General features: G+C 35.0%; 1 protein-coding gene across 1 annotated transcript in view; it reads left to right on the top strand.

Moving 5' to 3' along the window:
- LOC149786196 (glutamate carboxypeptidase 2-like) overlaps positions 1-22,463 on the top strand; it is a 158,837-nt gene extending 136,374 nt beyond the window's left edge. The window contains exons 20-22 of the mRNA XM_089976552.1: positions 4,596-4,677; positions 14,327-14,419; positions 20,635-22,463. Coding sequence (XP_089832678.1) covers positions 4,596-4,677; positions 14,327-14,419; positions 20,635-20,821 — 362 coding nt within the window. The 3' untranslated portion in view covers positions 20,822-22,463. The remainder of the gene's footprint in view (positions 1-4,595; positions 4,678-14,326; positions 14,420-20,634) is intronic.
- The last annotated feature ends 2,970 nt before the right edge of the window (positions 22,464-25,433 follow it).

Below are 25,433 nucleotides of genomic sequence, written 5' to 3'. Positions count from 1 at the left end.
ACAATAGGTGTACGTAGGAAGAGATAAGGATGTCTGGTCAGTCATTTCAGAAACTTGATTCTTAGATGTTGTGCCTGATTGAAATTTTAAAAGTATTTTTATGAGCATGAAATGGCTTTTTACCAGTATGCTTCTGAGTGGAAGACTTACTGAGAAAAGAAGTTTTGTGAGTCAAGTAATAGTTGTCATCTGTGTGAGCAGCATTTTCTAACATTTTGACCTTGCACTAATCAAAGAAGATGCTAACGTCACTGTGAACACAGTTATTGAACTCATCAGTTAATGAGTTGTCTGAGGTTATCGTTGTTTCCATCTACCTTTTCAGAAGAGTACTGCCTGTCAAATTATTGTGCTTTTTACCATGCAAATTCTGCACAGGTTTGCATAGTTGATTTTCTGCAATTTGCGAACCTTTGTTGATGTGCCTCGGGTACAAACTCATACACCTTCAAGATAGTTTCCTTAACCACAGCATAGTCACTAATCTGTTGTACTGACAGTTAAATATAAATATCAGAGCTCTGTCAGTAAGTGCATTTTGTAATAATAGAGTCCAATGCTCTTTTGGCCATTTCATTTTTTTTTTTTTGCAATTTTATTAAAAATGAGGAAAATGTTTATCTTCTTTTTCATTGTGAATTGGTACTAACCTAATATTTCTGGCAACATCATAAACTGCATTTGCATGTAAAGCCTGGGGGGGGGAGTCCACATGCCAGTTCTAATCCTTTCACTCTAAATTAAAATTCCCTTTCTTCCTTTCCTCTCCATCTGTATATCCTCTCTTCTTTTTCACATTGCATTCACGTTTGCATCAGCCTATCTTCTTTCTTTCTTTCTATGTCCCCTTTCTGCAGCTGCAGCTGTATTTGTCTGTCTCTCTCCTCTTGCTCCTTTTGCTTTTGTCTATCTGAAGTTGCATTTGTCTCTCTCTTTCTCCAACTGCATTTACATGTATCTGTCCATTTCCTCTTTCTGTAACTGAAGCTCAAGTATTCTTAACTCCTTTTCTGTCTTTTATTTTAATTTCAATTATATTACAGACCAATCTGGTGGCCTAGTGGTTAGAGCGTCCACCTTGGATGCAGGAGGACGTGGGTTCAATCCCTGGTCAAGTCATACCAAAGACTTACAAAAATGGTACTTACAGTTGCCTCGCTTGGCACTCAGCATTAAGAGGTTAATGTTAGGACTGGTTGGCCTGGTGTCAGGATAATGTGTCTGGGTGGGACATCAAGCTACATGTCTGTGGTATGATGCCCCAGTGCTAGACATCACTATAAACTGCCACACTGCAGACATCATAGCAATATGACTGAAAAATTGTTAAAGCTACATTAAAAATCCAAATCACACACACTCAGTTATATTACATGCAAGTCAGGGCCCAAGACAGACTTACTCATCAAACCTAAATCACTTATCAAAAAAGTTCCTTTCTAGCAAATATCGGACCAAAATGCTTCTATTTCTTGTTTTGTTACAGAAGTCTTTGCCTAGGAGAGATCATATCTGGCAAACTGGAGTAATTAATCCTTTTTCAAGAACTCTAACCCTTCCTGCATAGGATTTAAAAGTTCTCCAATTTAGATGACATTTTGAAAGCTTGTTGGTTTTTCTATAGATTTCTCAAATATGTAAAATAATACAAGGGACTTAGACAATTCAGAATCAAATGAATTTAAGTATTAAAAATCAAGGTTTTCTGAAATATATTTGAGAAATTCGTATCCTAAGGTCGAGCCCAAAGTTTTCTAGTTTGACTCTATGGTCTTACACTAAGTACAACCGACAAACTTTGTAAAATTCAACAAATAATTTATTTCCCAAAGTGAAAACTTAAAAATTGATCCTACAGTATTGTGAACTAAGTCACAAATAGTCCAAAAGGTTCTATTGCCAGTCCCAATAAATGAAATTCTAATTAAATTCCTTTGGTGTTTCATAAAAGTTTCAACTCTAAGTGTGTTGATGTGCCTGTAGTGGCATCTGACATGGCAATGTTTCAACATTCTTTTGATGAATAACAGTGTTACAATATATTATATCCTTGTCTAAATTCTCTATAATTTCCAGTTCATGTGTTTTGTCCAAAATTATTATTGAGCACTTTGTAATTCCTGTGACTATTAATCTGAATAAAAAATTCCACCCAAACGAAACACAGAACACAACAATAACATTTATTCTGTTTTAAGATTTGACAGCAAAAGTAAATTATTCCAATATAAACAAGATTTTATACTCCTCTATTTGACCTAGAAATCAATTACCATTTTCTGAAAATACTGTTCTGTCAATAAATGAAATTTTCTATTCTAGAAAATTCAAAGTTGTCAACAATATAAAATTTATTATTAAAATTATAATGAAGATCATGAGAAACATCAGGTAGACCCAGTCCAAACAAACATGTACATTAATAATAATCTGAATACTTAATCCACAATCATCGGAAAAATACTATTTATTGCCTTGTTTACAAATCTTCTGGGGCCCCGAGTGGCCATGTGGTCTAAAGGACACTGTGATCTCAACTCTGTCTGTGTGGGATCAAGTCTCTGATTTGGCTAATATGGGAATGTGAGGAAATTTGCCAGTAGCTACTCGTGGGTTGATGGTTCTTTCCAGAGTTTTCCCGGGTTCTTCCTCCACTATTAATACTGGCCGCAGTGTATAGCCTATCATGTGCTAAAAAATGGCGTTAAACCCTACAACAACAACAACAACAAATCTATGATAATGGTTGGGTAGAACATGAACCTGATTTGGACAAGGTCAAGTCTAAAACACAGTTATCCATAACATGTAATCATTGAGAAAAACTAGCAAACAATACAAATTAAATATACATAACACCACATAAGTGCAAACTAATCATCTAGTAAAGGTGGTATCATTAACTGCTTATAGAAAAATTATGTGCAGTTGAAGAACCCCTCAGTTGACAAAGAACCAGGTTCAGGACATCTTCAGTAGCCAAGGGTAATCAATCCACTACTCATATGTGCATATATTATGAAGAACTATTACTACAGAACAGTATGTCGCTTACCTCAGTGTTGAGAGACTAGCTATCAAACATGTATGCATGCAGTCTTTGCTATTTTCTAGCTTACAGCTCCATTTCTACATGGAATTTTCTTGCTTACAGCTCCATTTCTACCTGGAATTTTCTAGCTTACAGCTCCATTTCTACATGGAATTTTCTAGCTTACAGCTCCATTTCTACATGGAATTTTCTTGCTTACAGCTCCATTTCTACATGGAATTTTCTTGCTTACAGCTCCATTTCTACATGGAATTTTCTTGCTTACAGCTCCATTTCTACATGGAATTTTCTTTCTTCAGATTATCACTTTTTATTCTACTGTCACTTGGGTTACTTGTTACTAAAAAAAATGTTATTGGAATACTGTTATGAATATCTCTATTGTTTTACTTTTGGAGCATTACTGCAGATTGCATTAGAGTTAAAAATAGGTGTTGACAAGTCTTAAAAACAAACATAAATTTTAATAATAAACCCATATACAAGTGTGGGGTAATTTTCTCTTGGATGATTGAGTCAGGTGGGTTCTGTTGCAGCGCAAGATATTGTGAAATATGTCCCTTTTGGAGATTTTGTGACATAGACCTAGTAGGGAAATATTGTGATATAGAGTCGTAAAGGTGTATATAAGGCCAAAAGGTGCACAATTAATTAATTCCTAGATCCTATGTTCTTGTTTAAAATTAGTCCACAGATGTGTTTAATGCTTTGTGAAGATATAATTAGAGAGGACTTATTTCTTTGATTATTTATTGCAATTACAAAGTGCTCACTAACTCAGGGCTAAATTATTATTCTGGGATTACATGTATTGTGAATTCATTCAAAGGAGTTTGGACAATGAAATTGTGATACATCAAGACTTTGCAATTCAACACATTCAAGGATACCGGTACATTACCACATTCAAAGAGCTGTAATTCATTCTGTACACTTGATTCATTTGGTCTTCTGATGGACTTTCTAAGGATTATTTTGTAATGAATTGAGTTGCTTTAAATTCTTCTTAAATTTTATTTTTATAATTTAGAAAGTTAATTTATCTGTTACATTTGATAAAACTTGCTGGTTTTACTTCTCCATGTTAATTAGTTTAAGACCATATGTCATAACAATATGAATACTGCTAAATCAAAATTGGAGTATGGAAGGTAAACAAATTTTTATTTAAAAAAAGGTACCATTATTAGCTCTTTGACTGATATAGATGCATATTAAAGATTGAGTTCTTTGTTTTTATTGAGCAGACTGGAAGTATTGGGTACATATTACCAGGGCAGTACTGAGGAACATGCCAACTAATATCAAAAAAAGGCTAAGAAGATATAGTTTTCTTTTAAAAACAACATCCTCTCAGTATTGCTCTGTGACAGCTTCTAAGACATTGATTTCTCCAGCTTATAAGTTTCCTGTCCAGACAGAAAAATGAATAGGAATATAGAAGAGTGTAAATAGCCACTATTCATCTGCTTAGTGAACTATGAAAATTTTACTGAAAATTAGCTAACTGTTTACACAGAAGTAATATAGGACTCTTTTACAGATGCCCTGGAATTAGCAAGTACAAACTTCACATTAGCTGCAAAGAATTTTTATGACCGCTTGCCATCTGTTGACAAAAATGAGTAAGTATAGATATATGAAAATAATCATTCTCTGACACAAAATGCATATAAATATGTTTTATAAAATTACAAAACATTCGTTTTAAGAAAAAAACTCTGAAAAAAATTAGATGTTTTTCAATACTGACCTTGAAAACATCATGTAATGCAGTAGCAATAATTCAATACCAGTCACTGGTACATTGATATTGATACAAATATGCATATATATACAGTGGAACCCCGCTATAACGTGCCCCGCCATAACGTGAATTCGGATATAACGCGGTCGTAGCATGGCTCCCGAAATTTCGTATATTCATTCACACATGGAGAAAAAAAATTGGGAGAAAAGTAAAAAAAAAACAAACAAGAAATTAACTTCATTTTGGGCATGAGATTAGTTGTGACTTTTAAAATAATATGATCGTGGCATGGTTCCTGAAATTTGAAATTCATTTACGTGTATTTTTATCGGACCGTGAAAATATTTGTTTAACGTACGAGAAATAGTGTGTAAAACGTTTATTATAATTTGGTGGAAGAATTCGCGTATGACTTTTAATAATAAACGATCGGAACTTAACAATTTATCCAGGTTCTTTAAGTGATTTTGGAGAAGTGATCGTGTATGAATTCTAAAATAATACAATATATATAACGTACGAGAAATAGTGTGTACAACGCTTGGCTTCTGAAATTTATCAATTTGAACAGGTTGTGGTGAAGCTCCGTATTCTATTCTAGAAGAGAAAACTGGTTTAATTAGGTTTTTGAATTGTTAAGCCGAAGTAAACATTATCGGAAGTGTTACTTATTACGGATCCATGAGTAAAGCCAGTAAATCGTCTTTGTGATTGTCTTCCATGAAATCTGTATACAGTCGTTGCTCAAACAATAGCCGACATGGGCTTCTTATTTAACTGCAATCACAGCCAAGCAGCAGACAAAGCTGTGGTTGATACAAGAGTCGCACAATTTAATAAACATCAAAGGACGAAAGCCGCCAACATGTATGCTGTGCTTGGCGGTGTGATCAAACAACAAACAGTTGAAAGTAAATAATATCCACTTTATTATCTATAAATTAAAAGGGTATGAAATTGTACATCCGTTCAGCTTAATTTTGTTTTATATAAAAAGTGATTCGTAACCATTGCAGGCCTTCATTACTTAGTTATCGAGCTTTATCTGTGTACGTTGTTTGCTTATATAAAAAAATATTTTACTGTTATGGAAAAGCAAGTTCAAAAACGCAAGTCGTTTTCTGCTAAAGAGAAACTGTATGCCCTAGATCAACTAAAGAAGGGCAAACAACAAACTCAACTTGCCAGAGATCTAGGAATCAGCGAGTCCACTTTGCGAGGGTGGAAAACAGGTGAAGGAAAGCTCCATAGTCTACCCAACATTCTTGAAGAGGAAACTGGTTTACAGCGTAAAAGGGTTAAGTTAGCTAATGACAATGTGTGAGAAAGCATGCCAGTAGCTTCTCGTGGATCGGTGGTTCTTTCTGGGGTTTTCCCGGGTTCTTCCTCCACCATTAATACTGGCCGCCATATATAGCCTATCGTGTGCTGAAAAATGGCGTTAAACCCCACAACAACAACAACAACGACAATGTCCTAGATTCAGCTTTGTACCAATGGTTTGTACAAGCTCGCTCAGAAGGTGTTCCAATTTCTGGCCCAATTCTGAAAGCCCAAGCAGAGAAATTTGATCGCCGTATCAATGGAGATGATTCCAAATTTAAGGCGAGTAAGTTCGCGGCAAAGAAGCAAACGTCATTGGATATATTTTTCAAGAAATGATGAAATTTAAATTTGGAACCACACTGACTTTGCACTTTGTGCAACGATTAATTTAGCAGTTTTCACATGTTTCTTTTGATGTTCACAAAATCTGAAATAAAAGTTATTTGCACGCTGAAATCATGCGTTGATTGTTAATTATTCTTGCAGTTGTCGCATATGATAAAATTTTAGCGGTATGAAATTTGTACAGACACCGTATGTAGACCCGGGAATAGCTGCATGCAATGACCGTACGATATCAGACGGCAAGTAAATGGTTTCAATATTTTGTTCATCCTATATTTTACACGACGAATTCAGACTATTACAAAATTATTGAATATTTTAGATCTGTACGATTTTCAATTAAATTACATCCATTATGGATGAACTGCATGCCACGACGGCACGGTAGCATACGGTGTTGATACACTTTTCATGATATAGCGATAGTCTGGTATTATCGGTCAATCTGTCAATCTGTATTATCGTTCAAACAAATAAAAATTAGTAAATGTTTTTAATGCACAGTAATAACCTATAAATATATTAGCCATATATTAGCCATCGATTATTTTGAATATATCTTAATTAATGCATTCCAGTTAATATTCATCTGATGATAAGCCGACTTTTGATCATTGTACATGTATACACGTATATGTTCTCGGAAAAAAAGTTAAATATTGTGAAACCCCGCATTAACGCTACCCCGCTTTTAACGCGATCCGATTTTATGGACCCCGATCATCGCGTTATAGCGGGGTTCCACTGTATTAATATCAACGTTTTGCACTAATAGCAGCATTGATTGCTTCAAAACCAAGTTCTTCAACAAATTGGAATCATGTTTTTATTTTCCAACTCATCTCATTCAATGTTGACCTTAAAATAATGTCCAGTTTTGCAGAGTGTAAGCTCGTTTAATTTCGTCATTATTGTTCAATATTTTCATCGGCTCATAGATCGCTATAGTAAGACTTGCATGGATATCCTCTTAGTTCAGGGCGGATATGTGGATGTGGACTTCATCCTGGTCTCACAACCATCCAGACAGGTCTGGAACTGGTTTATTTACATATTTCTGGACAAAACAAAGAATACCTTATATACTCGCGTATAAGACTGTTTTGTGTATAAGCCGACCCCCCCCCCCAACTGAACAGGTGTAAACACTAAAAAGTGCATGACCCGCGTATAAGCCGACCTACAACTTTGAGACATCTGAAGATGCACAAGGTAAGTTCTAAATGCATTTATTTAGGCAAAGTGATATTTTAAAAAAATTACATGTATACTTATCTCAAGGTTAGTGTGCATGATTATTAAAAAGAAATGTTATAAACTTGTTTAGAAAGTAATTTATTTAACTTTCTGTTTTCTTATTGTTTCTGCCAAATTTAGATTTGTGTATAATTTGATCGAACGAGTTGCTGTAACACTACCTCTCACTTTTGACTCGATTATTGTTTGTTTATGCATTATTGCATTGGAAATTATATATCAGTGCACCGGTAATTATGTTTTTACTTTGCTTTGAAATTGTAAATACCTAACTCATTAAAATGTAATCCCAGTATGACAACACAATGAACAAAAACAATACAGTTCAATGCTAATACCATAAAAGCTGAGTTGTAGTTTGCTTTGATGTAAGCAACCATACACCATACCCATTAACTTTCACGCCGGAGGAAGAAAAAAACTCCAGATTTTTGGGGTCACTCCAATTGCCTACCTCCCGATTACATAATATTTTCCGATTTTTGCTGAGAACTCCCGATTATTATATTATGTCTTAGATTTTCATTTCCTCTCATCAAGAAAAGTCCCACATGTTCTGTTGTATCACCTGTGAATTACTGTTTTGACGAAATAATTACTTTTCTATAAAGATATCACTTCTTCACTAAATAGAATGTTAAGTTTAAACATTATTCATGTAAATTAATGATTTTCTTTTACCTCTACGATAATACAAAAATAAAAAAATAAACCAGAACAAAAAAGTAAACCACAACAATAAAATTGTCCACAATTAAATTCAATCCCAAGAATGATCACTTCAAATGCTGTAACTTCATATCCTATAGTGCCATTCCCGCGAAAGAAACTTAAACGAGTGAACACCTGGGATACAAAACTATGGTAATCATGCTAATATTGTATAGTTATCGTTCAAAATTCCCTGTTATCACAAGCCAGTTTCAGGGTTTCAATGATTAACTGGCTCGAATTTATGTCGCAAAACTTAAGAAATTCACCGACTATCAACATAGGAGACGCCGAAACATCAAGCCTTCCATTGTGTGGAAAGTTATGATGTTTGTTCAGGTAAAACACAAAACTAAAATTGATTGATGATGATCTTAGTTGAACTATATGAGAATTTTAGCCTTTATTATTACCACTCTTCACAAACATGTAAATTATGATGGTTATGTGCCTTGTACAATTAAACGTGCATACCTTTTTGAAAATATTACCTCAATTTGTAGGATCGCTTATATCATTGAAAATGAGTAACTCGTGAGCGCATGACTCACTATAAATGAAACAGTTATTAAGGACTAGCTAAAATGCTAGCTGGAAGAATGCAATTTGGTTGAAACAATGAATAAAGTAAAATCTGCATCTAATATGTTTGGGAATAAGTAAGGATTTAAGTGACGCTATGCACACTTTGCACAGTGTAAGTACTGTACATTATGGTTCAGCATGGTCTCCCTGGTAAACTCAACCAGTCCGCAAATTATGAAGTCTGTATTTACCTTTAATTAACTTCGTGTTGGAGAAATCAGAAAATATGCACATGCAAAATAATAACAAAATCAATCATAGTACAGTGTGACCCCGCAATGGCGCGCTCTGTTACAATGCACTGTAATGTTATGATGTGAATTCGGACACGACCACCGTGGCATGGCTCTCGAAATTTCATATACATGTATTTTTCTTGTGCACAAAAAAAAATCTTAAAAAGTACCAAAAAAAAAACGTACAAAGTTGCTTATCATTTTAGGGAAGAGATCGCAAATGAATAATACAAGATGATCGTGGCTTGGCTCCTGAAATTTTATTTGTCTTTTTCTAGTACACGAAAAAGTATTTTTTTTCTTCTTAAAAGTAAGAAGAAGAAAAAACATAAAAAGTTTATTCTGGGATCGCATAGGTCTTCACCAATGTCACAAACTTGCATTGTTTTTCCTTATTGGCTGCAAAACATACCATGTGGCATTTTTATTTGTTGGCGACATTGTTGGCTGTTTAAACTTTTATATACAACCATTGGTTTGGAGTGCAGAAATTCAGAGGCCCCATGAAAGGAAGCTGCAAACTGGATATAAAATGCACTGAAATTTATCAATTGTTACATAAACAACTTCTTTGTCCATTCTGACAAACCATCTAAACAGTGCATTGTTATATCATAATCCGCTTATCTTGACATCTAGCATGAGTTCTGTATGTTGTGAAATATCCGATTTTTTGTTGTTGACATTTCTGGTAACAGAGATCAACCGGACGAGGCATTGTTTCGTAATCTATCTTTCATCGGATTTTCAGCCGCTCGCTAGTAATTAATATATTTATAAAGACTGACATTTGTATGTGGATGGTAAGTAAAATTCCTCTTCATTTCACTCAGAATTAAATTCTTCAGAATGCTCACGTTTTCTGTAAAATCCCTGTCATCAGAATACCTGCGTCTCTATCGTCCGTTGACCCTTTGTTAATTTTCAGACGCATGCATGGAAGGCAGCATCACACTGCTACCACAAATGTAAATTAAAAAAAATTAAAAAATTAAAATCTTATTGGTTTATTCAGTAGGCATGGAGGGACAGTAACTAGAATAGTCTAAACGACGGCCAATTCCTTTTTAAAAATGTACCCAGATAAAATAGTTTGCTGAAATTTCAAAGGAAACAGATTACCTTTGAAGCACCAACTGTTATGAAAACGTGCTCAGCAAATGGAAAAATACCAGTCTGAATCATGCAAAACAATTATTTGATGTTGCCGCCACAATAAGAAATGGGCATTTGTTTGGTTCTCCAAAGCTGTCCTTTAGTGGTGACTTCAATAGCGCATGCAGCCTTCATTAAAGAAAGCTGACTACAGTCTTTCAATTACAGCAAAGAACTTTTCTTAAAAGGAAGTCAGTACCAAACTTAAATAAAAGTGATGGAATTTGATGGATTTTTGCATTTTCCAACATGACTGGAACACGTTAATTGTGCTGTGAAAGTTTCCTTTTTGTAGGGAAAAAGTTTAACGGCGGCTTAAAATGCAAACTAACTTTTACTGACTTGGAACGTACTTTAAAGCTTCGTCATTCGTTACGTGATTGTGCTATGTTTTTCCACTGAATTCAGACCAATATGACTTGTTACAAAATTAATGAATATTTTAAAGCTGTGTGTGCATATTTTTGATGGAATCACTTGTATTGTGGATTCAATGTGTATGATGAGGTTCGCAGGTGAGTACACGGTCTTGATACTATTCATGCTATACATTAGACATTTATATATAAACAGGATTCACGTATATGTACCAATTCATGGTTCTCTAAATAAAGTAAACTATTATATTATTATGTCTTCTCGGTTTTCACTACTGGTGTATTTCTCATTTAATATGCATCAATTCAAGATGGTAGCTGTGCCAACGAAGCATGTATTTTACCGCCCACATGGGGGGGGGTACATTTTCTTCAGCTAACTGACTTGGTTGCATATAACACGGTTCAGTATATAATGCGGTCGGGTTTTATGGCTCCCAACTACCATGTTATAGCGGGGTCACACTGTACTGTGTAACAGTTTAAGAATTGTCAGGTCACCAAAAGTTAATCTTTTTTACATTCCCCATGTCTTAGGACAAGGACAAAATTATTGCTTCATGTCCCAAGATTTACAGCCATTACATTAGTCAACACAAAACCTTAAAATTGTCAAGTTTAGACGTTGGCCTGCGGATAAGCTGACCCCCCCCCCCAGTTCCAGGCCTTTATTTTTTCCTAAATTATTTGGCTTATACGCAAGTATATATGGTAGTTGATATCACATACACTTTCAAAACTAACATGAGGTTGCAGCAGGATAAAAATACCGTAAAGGATATAATGTTATCTAGTAGATGCTTGATACATGGGGTCATCTGGTTGGACGAAACTTAGGGTCATTGGGTTGGAGGATTCTTAGGGTCACTGTGTTGGGCAATATTTGAGGTTTGTGGGCTGGGCGGTAATCACGTTAAGTGGGTTAGGTGATCATCAAGATAGGTTTTTTTATACTTGAGGTGAGTTGATTAAGCTGTCAGCCTTCTTCATATTCCATGTACACCTATTTAAAAATTAACAACATTGCAAACAGAATCAAGATTACACTAAAACTCCAAGAACTTCAAAAATTGGGATACATAAGAAAAAGCTATATATTGCATTTGTATCGTTATTTATGGCCTCACCTCATTGCTGACACTCCTTAGCTCCATCCCAGCATGTCTTGCAGGTTAGAACTTAGAAGTGACACCCTGTTTTTCTAATAATGTGTTTTGGTGTGGGTTTCCCCTGTCCATCCCATCAGTGTTGCAATGTTTTTGTTTGGAAAACAATAATGTAATATATAAATTTAGTCAGGGTTACTCTTTGTTTTGTTCATCAAGTCTATGACTTTTGTTACCCCAATGTTAAGCTTAGTCGATATACTTTCTTCCCTTTGTCTGAGCTGACAGTGGGCCTGATTTCTATCATCCTTGCTTGGAACTTTGGATTGTACTCCTCCTCCCCCCCTTGAATCCATTAGGACTCGGAGTTGGTTTCCACTCCTGTATTCCCCATGTTTTCTCCTTTCATTAGTGACTTTGGCTTGCCAGAGTCAAGTGTCCTTTTGTGGTGTTATTGGTGTTTGTGGTATTGTCTATGTATTGTGTTGTTGTTAGGACAGCACTATCTAGATCAAATTTTCTTAGTTGTATCTCCTATTGTATTCAATTTTGAATGTACCTCTTAAGACAAAAGAATAAGTGTTAAAATGAATAAAGTGTCTGCATGTTTGTTTAGGTTGGTGAGTGCGTGACATGCATGTATTTATTGTGTTTCTCGTTGTAACTATATGCTGTAGCATATTAAGGGCTAATTTATTTTTATCCTATTTACGTCTTAGTGTTGTATGTTTAGATCTTTTACACCAACTCCATTGTATTTAAGTTTTAATTGATTGTGCCTGAGCACAAGGGATTGAAATCTTCCATCACACAGATGTGATGGAAAACATCCTAGAGGTTTTTGTTTGAGTTTTACTTGAATGCACCTTAGCACATGTAATTTCCAAGCTTTGGGTGTAAAAAGGATTGAAATATTCCATCACACGGACGTGATGGAAAACATCCCCTTCATTTAGTTATTTTTCATTTGTGCAACACCTAAGTTCTCTATTATGGGAGAAAAGTTTTTTGTGCTGGCTTTGTTTCATTTTTAATTGAAATATTATAGACTGCAAGGCTCTGACCTAGAGTCTCATTTGAGTACCACTTATGTATTCTCTATTTGAGAAGTCCTGCAGCTATTTTTTATTATCAAAGAATATTTGTATTTACCTTGCCAACCGGAAGAGAATTTAAATTCTCTCTTAAAATTTACAATTACTGGTACTATTATGTCATTCTCTAATTGTTTTGCAGAGAGCTTAGTCATGTTCCTCCTTATCATTGGACATAGTTTCGTGAGTTGTTTGCAGAGATTACCTTGGTTGTCTCAGATATGTCATCAACCTGTGGATTGGACTGTTTCCATGGAGGGTCGTGCTGGGCCCAGGTGGAGAGTTTCCTCCTTCGTCCTCCTTCTTTGGATCCAGTACCTGATGTCGTGTTTTTTAAAGATTGGGGAGAATGACATTGGAGTCATAGAACCAAATTTAATTCTGAATCAAGTGATTCATTTGTGTGATCTCTTACTTTGTCATGGTGTGTCTTTTATTTCTATTGGGTCTATGTTACCCCGCTTCAAAGTGCAAGGATTGACTCATTCTCAGTGTAATAGGAGAGCCCGTCTGGTGAATCAGGAGTTGGGTCATGTATTCAGTGCAAGTACCCACGTTGCTTTCTGTCCTTTTCAAGGATTTAGAAGTGTTTACATGGATTGTGATGGTGTACATTTGACTGCTAATAATAATCGCTGGCTTTATGCCAGGATTGTTTCTTCTGTCATGCCTCATGTCCTTGCCTCATCACCATCCTTTACTCTAACAGCTATATCAGACTATGGATATAATGTCCAGATCTTGGGTTGCAAAATAAATTTCCGTACATAATGTATATTCGTTGTCTAGCTTGTTGGAATATTATTGGTTCATCTCCTCAAATTCATTTGCTTGAGTATTGTCTTAGCTTGAAATAATTGTTTTTGTATGTTTGGACTGGACTTTTGCAATGAATCTATGTGTTTCTTTGCCAATCAAATAATGGTACTTGCTCATGCCTTTTGTTTTCTTTTGTTTCATTTTGTCTTCCTTTATTATGTTTTAAAAGCAAATATGTATTGCAAGGAGAATATATTGGAATTATACCATGCCTTCCACTTCACATCATAACATTGTTGCCTATTGCAATATTTAATCGCTAGTCTAATCCAATCCTAAATCATTTATTTCACATTATATTTACCTAGTAGTGGTCATACGAATCTGTCACAAAGATTTATTCCATAAGAACAATTGAATATTTCAAGATAATACAAAACTACACACTATAATAATACAAACATGCCACATTACCAGTATTAATGTGATGCAGTAGAATTGTCAAGATATTGTTAACATGGAGATTTTTGACCAAGAACGACACAAATTCAATGACCAGGTTTTCCATTCCAGTCCCCTTGCTGTAAGGATGGTGAATGACAAGATGATGCAATTAGAGAGGGTCTTTATAGACCCAGAGGGGCTGCCAGGAAGACCAATATACAAGTAAGTCATACTCATATCAATTGCAGTTTAAGTTTTAATTTTCTTTATTTATGGCACCGATCTACATGTATATTCCTGGAGCCTAGTAGTTCATAAGTTCAAACTCATGTTCAGCAGTTTCAGATCTGATATAATACTTGGTAATTGAAAGTTTATAAGCTAAAGAGGAACCAACATCAATCTTAGCAGTCAGAAAAAAATCGTAGCATCTCCATCCATATCAAAGTTTTCTAGATTTGAGCTAAGCGTCAGTTTCCTGGTAACCACTGTCAAGGTGTAAAGCAACGGAGGTCTCAGATGCATTTGATTATTTGCTTACATAAAACCATAGCTTACCAAAAATTCTTCCTGTTAGCACATAGATGTATTTTCCAATTGAACTTGACCTTGTCTCTCTCGCTGCCTTGAACTCACTTTGCAGAAAGACCAAGTGAGTTAATACTACAGCCCTATGTGTTGTCTCTGTTTGTCAACATTTTCTGATTATCAGATGGAAGTCGTATTTCAAATTTGATTTACTCAATTTTGGAAGATGGCCTCATGTTATCGACTCTTCCTAAACTACTTAGAGGATGGCATGAAATTTTACACTTACATTCATTAGAAGGTTTTGCTCTTCTTAGATGAAAATGATGCTGTTTGGACTTGTAATATGGACTATATTTCAGCCATTTTTAAAGTTTGGTTTTAGCTACACTTCCTGAACCGATAGTCCTATTGACATGGTTGTAGCTAAAAGACTTCCCATGGTGTCTAGTTGGTCCTAAATCAAACTAGTGCCGATTTAACATCCAATACATAATCCACAGGGGGGTCCCGAGTGGTCGAGTGATCTAAAGCGCTCTCCGTTACTGATCACTGCCATCTCACCTCTGTCTGTGTGGGTTTGAGTCTAGAATTTGGCTAACGTGAGTATGTGAGAAAGCTTGCCAGTAGCTTCTCGTGGGTCTGTGGTTCTTCCCGGGGTTTTGCCGGGTTCTTCCTCCACCATTAATACTGGCTGCCATGCATAGCCTATTGTGTGCTGAAATATGGCGTTAAACCTCACAACAACAACAACAACATAATCCACAGTGGCCATCTTTAACATATTTGGTATTGTTCTCTTCCTGAATGGATGATTATAATGAAATGAGGATTTCACTGAAGACTTCTTATGATGTATATTTGGTACTGAAGGACGATGTTGCTTCTCAGACATCTAGTAAGACTTCTTATGATGTATATTTGGTACTGAAGGATGATGTTGCTTCTCAGACATCCAGTAAGACTTCTTATGATGTATATTTGGTACTGAAGGACGATGTTGCTTCTCAGACATCTAGTAAGACTTCTTATGATGTATATTTGGTACTGAAGGATGATGTTGCTTCTCAGACATCTAGTAAGACTTCTTATGATGTATATTTGGTACTGAAGGACAATGTTGCTTCTCAGACATCCAGTAAGACTTCTTATGATGTATATTTGGTACTGAAGGATGATGTTGCTTCTCAGACATCCAGTAAGACTTCTTATGATGTATATTTGTTACTGAAGGATGATGTTGCTTCTCAGACATCCAGTAAGACTTCTTATGATGTATATTTGGTATTTTTAAGGACGATGTTGCTTCTCAGACATCCAGTAAGACTTCTTATGATGTATATTTGGTACTGAAGGATGATGTTGCTTCTCAGACATCTAATAAGACTTCTTATGATGTATATTTGGTACTGAAGGATGATGTTGCTTCTCAGACATCCAGTAAGACTTCTTATGATGTATATTTGGTATTTAAGGACGATGTTGCTTCTCAGACATCCAGTAAGACTTCTTATGATGTATATTTGGTACTGAAGGATGATGTTGCTTCTCAGACATCTAATAAGACTTCTTATGATGTATATTTGGTACTGAAGGATGATGTTGCTTCTCAGACATCCAGTAAGACTTCTTATGATGTATATTTGGTATTTAAGGACGATGTTGCTTCTCAGACATCCAGTAAGACTTCTTATGATGTATATTTGGTACTGAAGGACGATGTTGCTTCTCAGACATCCAGTAAGACTTCTTATGATGTATATTTGGTACTGAAGGATGATGTTGCTTCTCAGACATCCAGTAAGACTTCTTATGATGTATATTTGGTACTGAAGGACAATGTTGCTTCTCAGACATCTAGCAAGACTTCTTATGATGTATATTTGGTACTGAAGGACGATGTTGCTTCTCTGATATCCAGTAAGACTTCTTATGATGTATATTTGGTACTGAAGGACAATGTTGCTTCTCAGACATCCAGTAAGACTTCTTATGATGTATATTTGGTACTGAAGGACAATGTTGCTTCTCAGACATCCAGTAAGACTTCTTATGATGTATATTTGGTACTGAAGGACGATGTTGCTTCTCAGATATCCAGTAAGACTTCTTATGATGTATATTTGGTACTGAAGGACAATGTTGCTTCTCAGACATCCAGTAAGACTTCTTATGATGTATATTTGGTACTGAAGGACAATGTTGCTTCTCAGACATCCAGTAAGACTTCTTATGATGTATATTTGGTACTGAAGGATGATGTTGCTTCTCAGACATCCAGTAAGACTTCTTATGATGTATATTTGGTACTGAAGGATGATGTTGCTTCTCAGACATCCAGTAAGACTTCTTATGATGTATATTTGGTACTGAAGGACGATGTTGCTTCTCAGACATCCAGTAAGACTTCTTATGATGTATATTTGGTATTTTTAAGGACGATGTTGCTTCTCAGACATCCAGTAAGACTTCTTATGATGTATATTTGGTACTGAAGGACAATGTTGCTTCTCAGACATCCAGTAAGACTTCTTATGATGTATATTTGGTACTGAAGGACGATGTTGCTTCTCAGACATCCAGTAAGACTTCTTATGATGTATATTTGGTACTGAAGGACAATGTTGCTTCTCAGACATCCAGTAAGACTTCTTATGATGTATATTTGGTACTGAAGGACGATGTTGCTTCTCAGACATCCAGTAAGACTTCTTATGATGTATATTTGGTATTTTTAAGGACGATGTTGCTTCTCAGACATCCAGTAAGACTTCTTATGATGTATATTTGGTACTGAAGGATGATGTTGCTTCTCAGACATCTAATAAGACTTCTTATGATGTATATTTTGTACTGAAGGATAATGTTGCTTCTCAGACATCCAGTAAGACTTCTTATGATGTATATTTAGTATTTTTAAGGACGATGTTGCTTCTCAGACATCCAGTAAGACTTCTTATGATGTATATTTGGTATTTTTAAGGACGATGTTGCTTCTCAGATATCTAATAAGACCTCTTATGATGTATATTTGGTACTGAAGGACGATGTTGCTTCTCGGACATCTAATAAGACTTCTTATGATGTATATTTTGGTACTGAAATATGTTGTTGCTTCTTGGACATCTAGTAAGACTTCTTGTTATATGCTCATTTTTTTCCCCGTTAACTTTACATTGTCAGAATTGTTCAATATTACCCAATACTGAACTCACATGACAATACACATATAGCATTCACGTGCATAAAGGAACAACTTTCTATTGTAAACAAACAGTGGATGCAGACCCCAGCACTTTTGATTTGTACACAGATCATGTCACTCACGTAAGAGGCTCTTTATGTTGTGGTTGTTTAAATTTGTTTGTGAATGAATTGTTTAAATTTGTTTGTGAATGAACTAAAACATGTTTTGTGGACTGCAAAAAACCCCAACTGTTTTGGCACATTCCGCGTTTTCACAATGTTACGGATTTAGGCTAGCTACAGTATATAACAGACGCAATATAAGATCCTTACAAATAACATACAAGTGACAAGTCATATACTCTCATCTTTAGCTGGTGATAAGAATGGCAAAATAAAATATACTTACAGTTTTACATCGATTCATGAATTTCCTCAAAATGTATTTTCTTAATTCTGCAAATCCAAATTACATGACCCATGTCATAGGTTTTCAATTTGGATTACACATTTCAAAATTCTGCTGTAATTTTGATGATAAGTGCAATTGCATCCTCCTTACTGCACTCAAAATGAATGCGCATTAAATTCCGTAGCGTCTTTTTGATAATTGCAATTGAAAGATTTCATATTTTTCCCACATTATGATTTCAATCATTCATTGACAGAAACAGAAACACATTTATAGATGTAAACATGCTTCTCCCGCACCACTTCAATCCGATGTATTTTATGAATAATTTGCACAGATGAATCCAGTCCAAAATCACAAACTTTCATCGAAACGAAACAAAATCCCAAAGTATATTCATTCCAGATCAAATGGAAAAGTTGTTGCAATGCGCATTCATTCACAATATGACTGCAAAATTCAATTTTAACTAGACACACCATTTTCTTTCGAAAGTTATGTCGAGCGCACGACTAAGTTCAAATTTATCTGGGTGGAGTTATGTGCGCATTAATAATGATGTCATTGTGTAATGACAAATCTGTGCTTGTGCATTTATTTTGGAATACGGCATTCATTCATTTACGTTGTTTCTTGTAGTGTATTTTGTTTATATACTTAAACCTTAGGTAGAATAAAAAAATGAGCATATAATAAAAAGGTTACTGCATTTGTATGGGAAAATATGAACTCGTTTTGTCGGAAGGATATACTGCACTCACAAGGTCGTGCAGTATTCCATCCCAAAACTCGTTCATATTTTCCCATACAAATGCAGTAACCTATAATTATGATGTATATTTAGTACTGAAGGATGATGTTGCTTCTCAGACATCTAGTAAGACTTTTTATGATGTATATTTAGTACTGAAGGATGATGTTGCTTCTTGGACATCTAATAAGACTTATTATGATGTATATTTGGTACTGAAGGATGATGTTGCTTCTCAGACATCTAGTAAGACTTCTTATGATGTATATTTGGTACTGAAGGATGCTGCTGCTTCTCAGACAGGTAGTAAGACTCATTATTTATAGAGTAGGTCCTAAATGAAACTAAACAAACCTCATATTTCATAGATGTAGCAGTTATCTTGAAAATTGAGTTGTTTCTGCTTGTGCAGAATCAATGGCCATACCGACACAGGCCTTTCAGTAAAATACTTATTTATGATACTTGGGTCGAAATGAAAATATTACCAATCAGACATAGTTATGAAAATCTAAATTCTGGTTAACTTTAATGTAGGGTCTGCTGATATTTTATATTATTTTATATCGATATCAAAGAAGTGTGAGTCCAAACTGCACACTTACTGCATTTGCAGGCAATTAGTGGTGATCAAAATTACAACAGCTTTAATGCAAATCTGCCACATAAATCACCGTAAGCTGAATATCTACAATGTTTGATTTTATTATAAATTCAATAAATGGTACTGACTCTGGTCCTTTTTTGGAATGGCTAATCTATGTCCATGGTATGCCTGTTAGAAATGTATTAAGCAGTTATTACTGGCAATAAAGCAGTTTAAAAGACCCATAGAACTGTACTGTGTAATAGGTGCTGTCGCTTTATATTGGGGTACGATATACATATTAGGATTCTTATGAAATAATTTTGTGAGATCCAAGAGTTAATTTGAGGTGCCTTTTAGCAAGGGATCTACCTACCTACCTACCTGCCTACCGTTCGTTCGTGCTTAAGGCAGTACCAGATGTCTGCTCAGTGTTTAATATTTGTTTTGAGAGAAAAAATACCTGGAAATTAGGGCACTATTAATCTGTCTAATTTATTTTTATGGAAATGGAGTCGGTCAAGTTTGAATAACAGATAATGCTTAAAGATACCTCTACCCAAGCACATGACAGTCAATAACTGTAGACCTTATCATAAATAAACTGACATGCATATTACTGATAATTAATTGAACATAGGGTAATGAAATTAGAGTGTGATGAATCATAAAATGCCTTTTTCTTAATAAAGTTACTGACAGCTTGATAACGGAAGAAAAAAAACATAAATAAACCAGAGCAAGTGAAAAAATATATCAAGTTCAATGAAAATATTAATTTATCTACTTATATTATATAATATTATTTAACCCTTATTAGCCTAAAATGTTAAAGCGTGACCAAATGTTTGGATTTTTAATGATTAATGAACAATCATATCCTAGATAATTTTAAAGGGGGTAACATAAAAGATGTTTTCTTACAAGACTTTACAAAATCTAGATATTAGTCACACAGTTTTCTCTCCCTCAAGGCATGTGATGTTTGCCCCTAGCAAGTTTGACAGCTACAAAGACAACAGTTTTCCAGGAATTGTAGACACCATGTTCGAAATTCTGAACAATAATGCCAGCAGCTGGGATTTGCTGAAACAACAGGTGTATGTGGCCACCTACACTATTCATTCTGCTGCTAATTCATTGGATCCTATTGGACTTTAGAAACAATCAAGAATCTACAAAGTTATATGTTTGTGAAAAGAGGCATTTGTGTATATTGGACTGCATATTTCTATTTCATGCATATAAATGTATTGGCTACATACCATGAATAATTATTTGCATGTATTTGCTTGGTAAGCATTCTTTACAGGACATTTTATTTATCATTTCTAGATGCAAACGTTACTATGCATATTAAAGTTGATTTTGGTGCTAAGTTCAGTCTAGTTAATCTGATCTAGTTTTCATCCAACAATGGTATATGTACGCTATAAATGACATTATATTCATTTTAAACTGATCTCCAAAATATTGGCTATATTAGACATCAGATTGGTACCATTTGATGGCCCGTAATGAAAATGATGATCATCTGACGTCCATTACACCCAAACATGCAGCTAATTCAAACATCTATTAGCATGAAAGACTATTATAGCAGTTAAAAGAAAAAAATGATATTATTGTGAATTTCTGCAAATTCATTTCGGCGAATTGAACTTTAGTCCCTCTTGGAACTGGTTTTAGTACTATGACATATACATGCATGTTGGTGACTCTGAGTGTTGAACAGGACACCATTAGGACACCATTAAGATGTCTCCAATTATTTACTATTTTACACACTCTAACTCTTTTTACCTTCAAAATACTGTGTAATCTTCTTGCTGTAATATTTTCACCCTTTGTCCATGCCTTTATTTTTAATGGTTGCTTTCATCCTGTTTTATATATGCATTTTTGAGTAGAAGTTAATTGAGGAAAAGTTTCTTTTTCTAGTATGTTGTTATTACTCCATATTACTTTATTTGCTTGCTTCCTCAGAAGGAAGTACATGTATATATTGTAATTAGAATATATTCACATTCTTCTTAAAATTTTGATGATGTAACTATGTGTTCTGCATAACCGTATTTAGTTAATCTTATATTGGGGCACAGAAGTGTAGTACGGCCACTTTGTAAGAGAACGTTAATGAAAAATATAATTTAAATGAATGTACTGTTTGCACGAAGTGGTCCTCTGAAAATCCCTACATTTGACATAAAGATGAAAATGTTTTACTCACGACCAATTATGACTGATCTATGGTGTTAAGATTCACTAGTACAAAGGTATCGTAATAAACTCCTCCAACTGAACCCCAAACTATTTTGAGGTCAGTCAAGTGAAAATACATTCAATAAAAGTCAACCAATGTACAACTGCAATTTTTACTTACCTTGTATGGAGGCAGATAATTCCTTAGATGCAACGTGAGTGGGTTTATCAGAGATACATGATTCCTCTGTTAAGATGTATATTCTACAAGGACAAGTATGTAACAATTTTCACCTCAGCTAATCAACATGATCTTTATGTCAGGTGTAATTGATGTAGAAATTTCCTTCAAAGCAGTTTGAGTGATTTCGATAAGAGGAGTCTGGGTAATTATTCAGAGAGAGAGTTATAATAATGCGGGGGGATGTTGCTGATTTGGATGTACTGATTATATAGCATGGTTGTGATGAGTATTGCTTTGTACATATGGTGGCTCTCCTCTATAATGGACTCATATATCAGATTATCAGAATATACAAAGTATAGTTTCAAGTTTATATATGAATACAATTATATTTTGAATAAATTTTTTGATTATAAATGGGTTCCAGAGTATTTTTATGTGATTTGATTGCCTTGTGTGTTACCTGTCCTTTGTCACAGTTTCCATATTCTACAGAATCTTAAAGACTGCTCAATTTAAATAAAGATTCATAGGAACGTTTCTTTGGAAATGTTTTATCATAGGTATGATAATTTGCTGACTTCTTCACCGACATGTTTGTGTCAGTAGCAACTGAATTCAAATAGTGTATTTTTCACATCTCTAAAAAGGAAAGGAATATTGAGGTGAGGTAGTGGAGTATGTATTTTTGACAATTTCTCCAAAGATACCTGGTTAATTTTGTTCAAACCCTGTAGAAATGTTTCCTAGAACATATTCTGTTAAAAGTGTGTTTTAGGTTGATTTTGTCAGTTTCCTGTAGAATCGTGTGGCATTTATAGCAGCCAGGTGAAAACTGATTCATTTGTAACTACTGATATAAAGTATCAGACTTTAAAAAAAATTAAGATATGTTTTTGGAAGTTGCCTTGGCAGCCAAGTTGCTTCTATAGCAACTAGGTGGCAAAAGTATTTTGACATCTCCAAAGTACTTTGAAGTCAGTTTTGTTAAATCATTTAGTGATGATTCTTGAAATATATTTTATAAATTTGTAGATTAGTATCTTCCTAAATGGCTTCTATATAAGAAAGTGGAAAATATATTTTCGACTTCTCCAAGTGAACTATTCATCCAAGTTTAACCATACATGGAGATATTTTCTACCAATTTTGTGTTTCAAAGGGTTCCATTGAAACTGAGTACCTTCCATAGCAACTAGCTTCTCTATAACTACCTGGCCAGTTGTGAACCAGCTAGATACTAATTTTCCTCAGGATATGTTCTATGAAAGTTGGGTCTTCAGTGCCTTCACAGACCCAATAGCTTCCATAGCAAGTGAGTGGAAAGTCTATATTTAATATACCCTCCATAACCACTTAGCTAATTGCCAACAAATAAAACTTGATTTGAGTCTCTTCTACCAATTTTATTTTTAAAATATATTTTAGTGGTCTCCATAGCAATTATGGAGTTTCTACAGCCACATTTGAAAGAAGATGCATCTCTGATAGTAGTATATTGTGTTAGTTAAGCACCTGATGCCACTCCCTTGTTTAAGAGAGTCGAAAATTCATAGCACCTTGTGGGAATTTTACATGGCTACATTTAGAATTGAAGATAGAGATGTTGAAAGAGTCGAAAGTTTAAAAGTCCAGCAGGGAATTTTGAATGGGTACATTTAGTTGTTGTTGTTTTGGGTTTAATGCCATTTTTCAGCACATGATAGGCTATACATGGCAGCCAGTATTATTGGTGGAGGAAAAACCCGGAAAGAACCACCGACCCACGAGAAGCTACTGGCAAGCTTTCTCACATACCCACATTGGCTGAATCCGAGACCTGAACCCACGCAGACAGAGGTGAGATGGCAGTAATCCATAATGGAGAGTGCTTTAGACCACCCGGCCACTTGGGGCCCTGGTACATTTAGTACTCATGGTACTAATTCAACTCCTATAGTAAACATATGGAAAAACCATCATATTCAAAATTCAATAGCTTAAAATTTCTGGGTGCTGATGATCAGACCTATATTTCTCCATGCACAACTATCCTTAGTGCAAGCTTCTATGTGGAGAACACCATATGACCCGCGGCATTTTTTAAATCTACATGTGCATGAAACACGTTATTGATTCTCTACCAAATGAATCAGGTGCTACTTTCATTATTGAGTGTTCCTAAGTCAAGTCCGTAAAAATACTAAATTTGCATCAATAGAATTTTGTCTATATTTTTTTAAAAATTACACTTAGGATAAGCTCTCAGAAGATATTTTTACTAAAACTTTACTTTTCATTATTAACCAATTATGGGCCACCAAACCCATATCATTAGCATGCAACATACATCATTAGCAAGAAGCAGACATCATTTGCATAAAGCATACATCATTAGCATGCAGCAAACATTAGTATGAAGCAGACATCATTAGCATGAAGCAGACATTAGCATAAAATGAACACCATTAGCATGAAGCAGACACCTTTAGCATAAAGAAGTCACCATTAGTATGAAGCAGACATCATTAGCATGAAGCAGACATCATGAGCATGAAACCAACACCATTAGCATAAAACAGACATCATTAGCATGAAGCAGATATCATTAGCATGAAGCAGATATAATTAGCATGAAGCAGACATCATTAGCATGAAGCAGATATCATTAGCATGAAGTAGCATGAAGCAGATATAATTAGCATGAAGCAGACATCATTAGCATGAAGCCAACACCATTAGCATGAAGCAGACATCATTAGCATGAAGCAGATATCATTAGCATGAAGCAGACATCATTAGCATGAAGCAGACATCATTAGCATGAAGCCAACACCATTAGCATGAAGCAGATATCATTAGCATGAAACAGACATCATTAGCATGAAGCAGACATAATGAGCATGAAGCCAACACCACTAGCATGAAGCAATGAAGCAGACATTAACATGAAGCCAACACCATTAGCATGAAGGAGACATCATGAGCATGAAGCCAACACCATTAGCATGAAGCAGATATCATTAGCATGAAACAGACATCATTAGCATGAAGCAGACATCATTAGCATGAAGCAGATATCATTAGCATGAAGCAGAGATCATTAGCATGAAGCAGAGATCATGAGCATGAAGCCAACACCATTAGCATAAAGCAGACATCATTAGCATGAAACAGATATCATTAGCATGAAGCAGACATCATTAGCATGAAGCAGACATTAGTATGAAGCAAACACCATTAGAACAAAGCAAATTTTGTTAGCATGAAACAGACACCATTAGGATAAAGCAAACACCATTAGATTGAAGCAAACACCATTAGCTTTTGGTGGAAACCCAATGTGAATAAAGAAACATTTATGTAAAACAAAGATAGGAAGATTTCTAAGATTGCAGATGAAAAAGT

This window comes from Sinohyriopsis cumingii, chromosome 12 (genome assembly GCF_028554795.1).
Source record: "Sinohyriopsis cumingii isolate HCF-2022 chromosome 12, ASM2855479v2, whole genome shotgun sequence".
Taxonomy (NCBI): Eukaryota; Metazoa; Mollusca; class Bivalvia; order Unionida; family Unionidae; genus Sinohyriopsis; species Sinohyriopsis cumingii.
Note: the sequence above shows the minus strand (reverse complement) of the source record. Positions and strands in the feature narration are given on the sequence as shown.